Here is a 9643-nt window from a genome sequence, read left to right as displayed (position 1 = left end):
ATTCCGAGCCGAATACAGTTTGGTCGCTAGGTAATAGTATAAATTTGCTCCCGCGGAGCTCCTATACAAGTTGGTCCTTTTTCATCATGGCAGATCATCATGGTGTCCGTGGGATCTTCTTGACCGCATCCTGCAACACCTCGAGCTCCCGGGAGCACTTGCCGTGTCAGCCGTCTGCACCTCATGGCGCTCCGCCGCGGCGGCTTCCGGCGTCCCTCGTTCCGGCATGCCATGGCTTGTGTCCTGCGATCCCGAGCGTCTCACGAGAACGGAAGGCAGCGAGTTCCAAAACGTCCTCGATCCCGGCAAGATGCACGTGGTTAGTCATCCCCAAGGCCGGCGTGAGTGCGTGACCTCACCTGATGCGGAGCCTCCCATGGCTGACTCATCGCCTCGGACGAGCTCTCCAATCTTCTGCTCTGCAATCCCTTCACGCTGGCCACGATCCCTCTCCCGCCTATCACTGATCTGGAAAGCGTCGACGGAGCCTACCACAACTATGGAGGCATTGCTGGTTATCGTTATGGTAATTTTGACAAGCTTATCACTCCTCCGGATTACATTGGCCGCTGGTTCTACCAGAAGGTGGTGTTGTCATGCGATCCATCTCCATCTCATGACAGTGGTGGCGAGGGTAGTGACTATATTGCCATGGCCATCTACGGCAATAATCAGATTTCTTTTGCGAGAGCAAGAGAGAACCGCTGGCAGCATGCCACGACGAGTCCTGTGAGATGGGCAAGGATTCATACGCCGATTGTGCCCACCACAACGGCAGATTCTACACGGTGACGATGCGTGGGGTGGTCGAGGCATGGGATCTTGACATAGGGCCGCCGCATCAACCAGGCAAACAGGCGATCATCGCCGACGGGGACGGAAGACACCGGAGGATTCTCACCCGGTTCCTGGTGTCCACCCCCTGGGGTGGTCTCCTGGAGATACGAACCCAGCGGCGCTCCGATCACCCCAGGAGGGTCATTGTTGAGGCGTTTGAGGTCGATGTCGAGGAGCGCAGGCTCGTCAGGCTGAGCTCCGCCACGGCCATCCGGGAGCACGCGGTGTTCGTCGGGTTGAGTGAATCCGTATGCTTGCGTGCCGAAGGGTGTCCGGGGGTAAGACCCAACCATGTCTACTTTGCCACGCCTTGGCTGACGCATGAAGAAAATTTTGGTCTCCAGGGCTGGAAAGGGGTAGTGATTTACGACTTGGAAAGCCAGACGTTCGATTCATGCATCTAAGCATGCTGTATTTTGTCCCCAGCAGGTTTGGTTCATTCCAAATATCTGAAAGACGACCATACATCTCGATCTCGCCAGGTTGTGGCTGTTCTGCTGAAACTATTAGTTATGTTTGCTCGGTTTTATCTTGGATATTGGTCTCGGCAAACATTACAGTGTTGTCAGTGACAGTATTCAGTTCATCTATTTTGTGGCCATGCCAGTGTCTCCATTTTACTCAGACATCATTCTCTGAAGTATGGGTGTACACGGAAAGAGAAAACAAATTATCATCTTCTAGAATCAAAATGTACACAACCATGATGGTGGTCGGACTTGCCTGCGTGCTTGTTAGTTTAATGTGTGTGTTTTTTTCGAAAAGGGGACTCCCCGGTCTCTGCATCAGAACGATGCCGGCCACCTTTATAAATAAGCAAATAGGTTCAACAAGGTCTTATAGTCTGAAACAAAAGTAACGGCAAGCTTAAAAAAAGCCACAACGCCAAAAACGCAAAAGCCAAGAGGCCTCAACCGGCTAGCATAACAAAGATAGGAAAACTAATCGCCTATCCTATTATATGACCGTCATCCAAACCGGTTGAAGATATCCCATGCTACCATCTCATACCGGACATATCCAGTAACCAAACGCTCCCTGGCCTCCGTTGGAGTGAGTAACGACCACATACGGATCAGCGCGGTGGCTCGAAATATAACCTGCAAAAAATGAATATTTGTTGTTCTGTTAAAAGCCAAATCATTTCTGCAGTTCCAAATTGCCCACAGTAAAGCACATACTCCTACGCGAATGTGTCTAGCTATTTCGGACTCTATCCCAACAAGCCACGTTCCATATAACGTACTGACAGAATTCGGAGGAGTAATGTTAAAGGCAATGTGCATCGTCTGCCACAAAACTTTGGCCAACGGGCAATAAAAAAAAGGTGTTTGATAGTTTCATCCCGATCACAAAAACTGCACCTAGTAGATCCTGTCCAGTTGCGCTTTACCAAGTTATCCTTTGTTAATATGACTTGTTTATGTACAAACCACATAAACACTTTAATTTTCAAAGGAACTTTGACTTTCCAAACATATTCGGAACTAGGAATGGCGCTAGAGTTGATGACATCGATATACATCGATTTAACTATGAACTCTCCAGACCTAGTAAGCTTCCAGCACAACTGATCGGGCTGTTGAGATAGTTGAACCTTCATCAGTCTACTCACTAAATGAAGCCACGCTTCCCATAGGTTGCCAACAAGCGTCCTCCTAAAATGAATATTAAGGGGGATGGACTGCAGTATCGTTGCAACATAAGCATCACGTCGTTGAACAATACTATATAAGGACGGATACTGAAGCGCTAGCGGCGTCTCTCCAAGCCAGGTATCCTCCCAGAAACGCGTGGTAGTGCCATTACCGATTATAAACTTTGCCCTATTGAAGAAGGCTGCTTTGACTCTCATGAGCCCCTTCCAAAAAGGCGAGTCCGTCGGTCTCACTGTCACCTGGGACAAAGTTTTGGACTGCAGATACTTACTTCGGAGAATCTATGCCCACGTGGCATCAGTCTCAACTGATAACTTATACAGCCACTTACTGAGAAGACATTTGTTTTTGACTTCAAGATTCTCAATGCCAAGGCCCCCCGGTCCTTTGGTCGACAGATGATATCTCATTTGGCGAGTATGTATTTTCTTTTTAGTTCATCGCTCTCCAGAAGAATCTGGATCGATAGAAGTCCAGCCTTTTCCTAAAACCAACTGGGACTTCGAAGAAAGACAAGAGAAACATAGGCACCGAATTAATAAGAATCAATCGGCCTCCGTATGACATGAGTTTGCCCTTCCAGCAACTCAGTTTCTTCTCAAACCGATCCTCGATACACTTCCATTCTCTGTTTGCCAGAAGAATAAGAACCAATCGGACTTTATCGTACGCTTTCTTCTGAAACAATAGACGTGTTGCAGAAACAAGCGCTTTGTCCCGGCCCCAACAGACATGTGCCAAGCACGGCGCCGCCCCCAACCACCGCAAAATCAGCCTCCGCGGACGTGGGAGGCCTCCATGGCACACCACATCACGTGCGAGATGGTGGGATCGGACGCCAATCTAGCTCACCGAGGACCCCTGCTTGGAGAACGGGCGTGGCCATCTTTCTCAGCTTCAAGCGTTGCCGGGGGGCTTCCGCCACGACCTGGATCTTCCACTTGGTTCACAAGTTCCCCGGTGGTGTTTCCTGAAACTCCATCGAGCAGATCCCATCAACAATCCTCGGTGAGATCCTGTTTCTGAAACAGTAGCTCTGTTCCACTCTGAAACATGAACACCTGTGTGAAAAAACAGAGCAATGAGCCTCCCAAATTTTAGTTGCACATTAGCCTCCACATTTCCTGAAACATTGATAATGGCTATGCAACAATTACTTTCTTGCAAAACCATCTAAGTGTTATTTTCGCCACAATTTTTTAATTTTGACTTCAACATTTTTTGCAACATAGATGATGTTGCGGGAGGACTTTTGCAAAGATGATGGTGTTGCGGATCTTTTTTCCGTCTTCACCTTTTTTGCAACATAGATGTTGTTGCGGGAGGATTGCAACATAAATAATGTTGCAGAATTTTTTTCACTGAAAAGATGATGTCGTTTGCGGTGTGAATCAAGAAATTTATGCAACAAAGTCATTGTTGCGGGAGGACTTTTGCAACAAAGCCATTGTTGCAAAAAATATAAAAAAGCATCCTGATTGGAGCAACGACGGAGGGCGAGAGCAGAGTGTGGAGCGGCCCAACTAGGCTGCTGGTGACCGGAGTGGAGCTCGGGCGTGCGTGCTTGAGCAGCAGCCATGGCTGCGAGTGGGCGTAAGGAGACGGAGAATATGTAAGGAAAGGATAAGAGGATAAGGACACGTGTTGGACATAGGAGGCGGCGGGCGCAGTGCGTGTTATCCGCCGACTGAACAATAGCATTTACCAAAAAGTATAGAAGTTTTTTTAAGAATAAACTTGACTTTGTTTTGCATTAGTATATAAATTCTCACAAACAAAAAACCAGCGTTAACTTCATGGTAAAAAAAATTATTGATTTTTTTAACACAGTACAGATGCAAGGGTTCATATATATGCGCATACATTACATTCATCCCTATGAACGCACACACGAACATCCTACCCTTATGAGCACCTTTGAGAGACTAAGCCGGGATGTCATTTTGAAATTTTACGAAGTCACCGTAGGCGTCTCGTAGTCGACGGGAACGTCTCCTCTCACTAAAAGCGTATTGCTGAAAATCCTGAAATAAATTCAGGATAAATGCGAGCACCTGGATTTGCCACGTCTACAGAGTGGCCGTCTGCTCCGTAGCTTTCTGGAGCGGCTGGCCAAAAATGGAAAAATCTGGTCCTAATCTACAATAGGAAATGTTTTGTCCCTTCTAATCTGTATAAGCAAATTTTTAATCCATAGTAGGGAAAATACATATGCAGACAGAAAAAGAAAAAAATTACAGAACATCAATGTGAACATTTGTAAACACATTTTATTCAGGGTTTAGAATCCTAACCATCCAACCAGTCTCGTCCGCAAAATTTATTGCTATTATAGGTCACTATTCACACTATTTTGGCCATTTTTTAAGAAGTCAAAGGCTTTTTTCCTTTTTGTGGATTATTTTTACAAATACAATGGAAGGTCAAGTTTAATTTAAAAAATCAGATTTTTTGAATTTTTATTTATTTACTAAATTATAAATTATTTTTTATATAGGGTGTATATACCCCATAGACCAAAAGTTCCCCTCCCTTCAAGGTTGGCTATGTAAAGATTTGCCATCCTAGTGCTGGATTTCTAGGATCTTGTTCTGTGGCCGTCTGCTCCGTAGCTTTCTGGAGCGGCTGGCCAAAAATGGAAAAATCTGGTCCTAATCTACAATAGGAAATGTTTTGTCCCTTCTAATCTGTATAAGCAAATTTTTAATCCATAGTAGGGAAAATACATATGCAGACAGAAAAAGAAAAAAATTACAGAACATCAATGTGAACATTTGTAAACACATTTTATTCAGGGTTTAGAATCCTAACCATCCAACCAGTCTCGTCCGCAAAATTTATTGCTATTATAGGTCACTATTCACACTATTTTGGCCATTTTTTAAGAAGTCAAAGGCTTTTTTCCTTTTTGTGGATTATTTTTACAAATACAATGGAAGGTCAAGTTTAATTTAAAAAATCAGATTTTTTGAATTTTTATTTATTTACTAAATTATAAATTATTTTTTATATAGGGTGTATATACCCCATAGACCAAAAGTTCCCCTCCCTTCAAGGTTGGCTATGTAAAGATTTGCCATCCTAGTGCTGGATTTCTAGGATCTTGTTCTGTGGCTCAAAATATGCACAGCCGTTGCTGCACCTGCACATATAGACCACCCAAGGGTATGGTACTTGCTAATTAGTTTTTCTTTTTATTCAATATATATCTCTAGTTATTTTTCTCGCAAAAAAATATTCCTTGTTAGGAATATATGTGTAGTGTGGGCTGTGGCCCAAGAAATTTTCACCTTCCATCCCTTGCTTTTTTGCCCCTAAAACTTGAATTGGAGATGGGAGGTATCGATCCCCCTGCCTCTTATTAGCATATATAAGCGCTCTACCATTTGAGCTACATCCCCATTCACATTTTCTAAACTAATACAGGTTATTTACATATGAATTAACTGGTATTGAGGATTAATAGTTCATTCCATTCAATCGTGCAAGTGCAAATTTTGCTTCACGCGTCTTTTTTTTTCCCTCTCTGGCTACCTTGATCTTGTACGTGCAAGCGTGTATGCAATCATGCCCAGTCTGATGAACTATAGAAGTTACGAATTCTACTTAGTTGTTCAGAGAGCGTATGACTTGTGCTGTTTCAAGTTTTCAGACAAGGACTGATTGCTTAAAGCCTAAAGGATTTTCAGTTTTACTAATGCGTTCTAGTAAGGCGTTGGCTATATTCGATCTAACTGACAGGTTCAGGCTTACAAAAACGTTCTATATTGTGGGACGAATAGAGTACAATGGAAGACGGCCGTAGCAGCTCCTGTTTGCTCAACGACAGTTGAGAAGCAGGCCTACCGCCTGTATAAATTCAGTCGCAATAATCTGCCTAGTGCCCATATATATACAGTTCAAAAATGGCCCTGCAAGATCTGCCATCTTCGGTGCTGGACTTGTCCTAGAAATTCAGGGCGATACGGGAGAGATGATATTCATCCCTGGCTCAAAATATACACGCCGAAATGTTGATATTCCTCGATGTCTTGGTGCCAGAGACAATCAGTAAACCATTCCTCGTGTCTTGCTGTTACATGCACTGGTACAACAATCAACATGTTCGATTATGCATAAACACATAGCGACATCAAACAACAGCAACCACACATAGCGACATCAAACAACAGCAAACAACGAAGGTGAAGGATCCGACTTGTTCAATAGAGTACAGTCTGCGACTTTACTAATCGGAAGTTGCGAGTAAACTCTCACAAGTCAGCATCGACTTTACAAAGTGACCCAAGGAAGAGCTAGAATGAGTACATATGCAACTCTGTTCATCATATAGGGTGCGGTAGTTCAGAGAAGAGGGAGACATAACGCAATTGAAATTATAGGCCTAACAGAACCACTTGGAGATCAGGACTGACATGTATCGGTTGAGCACAATGACTTTGACAACTGAATATAACTAAGAGTGCAACATTCTGAGCCTATAGTAGCAGCGAACTGCCAAAACAACACCTCATTTTTTTTAGTTGAAGCAACCAAGCAGAATCCTGAAACCAGCTAACAGTCCGGCACGGGGAAGGATGATCTTGTCCATGTAAGGATGAGAATCAAGTCAGCCGGCAATTTTCGCTGTGATGCATTACCCCTACAGTGGAGGCAAATTGAAACCAGCTCCAGTTAGTATCATAACATGCAAACATAGCCATTTATTATATAATGGTTGTTGTTACTAGCAAATAAATCACAGTATATGCTCCCATGAGAGAACAATATAGAAAAGTACTTGCTCAACAGAATGTAGCTGTAACTGCATAATTTGGGGCGGCCAAACCTGAAGACCGATGAAATTTAGACATACAACTAACTTCAACTAGTTAAGAAACTTTCCTTTGGTTAGCGAATATGGATGCAAAGAAAAAAAGGGCAATAGCCAATATAGAAGATTGCTTGAGGCAAAATGGAAAGTAAGGTAAGGAAGCCCACATAACAAGTACAGTATCAAATACTTTCACCCACCTGCCATTCAACTTTAGTTTTACAAATACACGGGAATGCGCACACAACTTCAGCAGCAATATACCATATATTTTTCTCTAACACGCATTGAAAGCGTGCCATTGTGTATTAGTAATAACTAGTAGGAGCATATAAAGGTGATAATTGGATACCTTATAATTGGCATGTGAACGGCACATTGCAACAGCTATAGACATTTCGCACAACATGCATGAAAATTACTGACTACTTGACTTGTATTCTTGTTGCATCTAAGAGCATGCAAATAATGCACACATAACATATACTTACCAGAGATAATATAAACATTGCATTTCACAGAGGAATACCCCCTGAAGATGTCGTATATTTTTGTGCATCTATCATCAACTGACGAGACCTCGTCTGACAGCTTCACAACCATTGTTTTAAGCATTGGTGCACAACTAAATACCAGTTTCAAGAAATCAAGCTCATGATCCTCTCCTTCAAAGCCATCTATTTCTACTTCTTCAAGAGCAGTCAAGGCGATAATTTGGGTCCTCCAGTTCGTAGGCTGACAAGGACAAACTGCATGGCACACATCTATATCCTGAAACCAAATATGTAGATTAGTATGGGATGTATTACTGAGGTATATAAGCAGAGCGCAGAATTACCTGTGATGACTGTAGGACGACCTTAAGCCTCCTTATAAGTTATAACACTACAGATCCAATTTAACCCAAGAAGATGTGACACAAATGCTCCAAAAACATGGCCCGTTGTTGTCAGATGTAGCTCCAAAGCAGAGAAGTCAGCAACCAGGTGCTTCTCTATCTCCTCTGCAAAGTTGGCTTCTTCATTGGAAAAGTCAAACAAGCACTGAAAAAGCAATTTGGTAGATTGGTATCAGTCATATAGTTTAGTTTAGCCGGCTATTCCAGTAAATTGACCAGGAAAGGCCACATACACTGCAGGCATGAATGTGCAAAGAAGGGAGCTGTTCCTGAGCCTCTGCCGTCTGTAGGCTCAGCTTCTCGAGGCACCAAAGACCAAACCAAATAGTTCTATTCTGATAGAGGCATTGCCACGAGACCTTCTCCACCATTGGTGCCAAGATGGAGATGCTCGCCTGCTCGTAGGCGTGCAAGGACACCGTCAATTGCTTAAGCATGGGGGCAACGATGTCCACTCGGCGTGCCCACATTGCCTCCATGACAAGCTCCTGCAGCGACGTTGAGTGGACTGTCGTCCGGTCGTCGTCGCCGCCCAGCCAAATGAGCCTGAGCGCGCGCAGGTGTGGGCAGAGGGAGAGCAAGGCACCGAGGTCGTCAACTTCGCAGCCCCTGATGGACAGCGTCTGAAGGGCGGGGTACTCGCCCCCGGCGAGGACGAAGGGGATCCACTCCAGCACAATCGAGGTGGCGCGGTGGAAGCACGGCAGGTCGACGCCCGCGTAACTCAGATGTGAGTCCAACGGGAAAGTGAAGACGAGCTTCTCAGGCGCGAGCAGCGCGGCGGCGCGCAGCAGCGAGGTGACGGCGCCGGCGGCGGGCCCGTCCTCGGGCCAGTTCTGGCTGGGGACGTGGATCTCGAGGAGGGAGACCGCGGGAGGGGGGCGGGATACGCGGCCGAGCGCCGCCTGGAGCGACGGGAACGCGAGGCCCCGGAAGGAGAGGTCGCGGAGGCGGGCCCACAGGCCGCGCCATCGGCGGGAGAGGAGGCCCGTGCGCGCGGCGGCGGCGGCGCAGCCGAGGCGGGCGAGGACCAGGAGGAGGAGATCTTCGGGGAGGGCGCTGAGGTAGTCCGCTCCGCCGGCAGGGCCTGGCTCGGAGGAACGCCGGCGGCGCCTCGTACCCAACTGCATTGAAGCTTGCAAATCCCTGCCAACCACCGATGGCTCGTTGTTTGCAGTGTGGTGAGCCAAAAGTTATGTTTTGTGACACTCTGCCAAAAGAGTACGTTTATCTGTACCAAACAAATTTTGCTATAATTTCAGATTTAACATTTATAATTTCTTCCTTAGAGCAACTGGATTTTTTGCATTTCAGCCCATTCTTTAAATATGCTTGTACATATTTGAACTCGATATAAAAACCCAAATACTAGTATAAATTTGCATCACGGAGTAATTTTTTCCACTTCCTATTCTAAACTCTCCAAACAGCCAATTG

At 45.3% G+C, this 9643-nt stretch overlaps 1 protein-coding gene across 1 annotated transcript; it reads right to left on the bottom strand.

The window, feature by feature from the left end:
• Positions 1-6656: 6656 nt before the first annotated feature.
• LOC123165777 (uncharacterized) lies at positions 6657-9408 on the bottom strand. Its single transcript, XM_044583509.1, has 4 exons — positions 8440-9408; positions 8147-8351; positions 7800-8079; positions 6657-7137 (listed from the first exon to the last, which is right to left on the bottom strand). The coding sequence occupies exons 1-2, from the start codon at positions 9334-9336 to the stop codon at positions 8169-8171; spliced, it is 1080 nt and encodes a 359-aa protein (XP_044439444.1). The 5' UTR covers positions 9337-9408; the 3' UTR covers positions 6657-7137; positions 7800-8079; positions 8147-8168.
• Between the last annotated feature and the right edge of the window lie 235 nt (positions 9409-9643).

Source organism: Triticum aestivum, chromosome 7D, assembly GCF_018294505.1.
Source record: "Triticum aestivum cultivar Chinese Spring chromosome 7D, IWGSC CS RefSeq v2.1, whole genome shotgun sequence".
Classification (NCBI taxonomy): domain Eukaryota; kingdom Viridiplantae; phylum Streptophyta; class Magnoliopsida; order Poales; family Poaceae; genus Triticum; species Triticum aestivum.
The sequence above is the reverse complement of the archived record's forward strand: the minus strand, read 5'-3'. Positions and strand labels throughout refer to the sequence as shown.

Excerpts from the sequence above, each read along its gene's own strand:
- LOC123165777 (XM_044583509.1), bottom strand. The coding sequence starts at position 9,336 with ATGCAGTTGGGTACGAGGCGCCGCCGGCGTTCCTCCGAGCCAGGCCCT. Across the intron at positions 8,352-8,439 it reads TGCACATTCATGCCTGCAGT|TGCTTGTTTGACTTTTCCAA; the intron begins GTATGTGGCCTT and ends TTGCTTTTTCAG.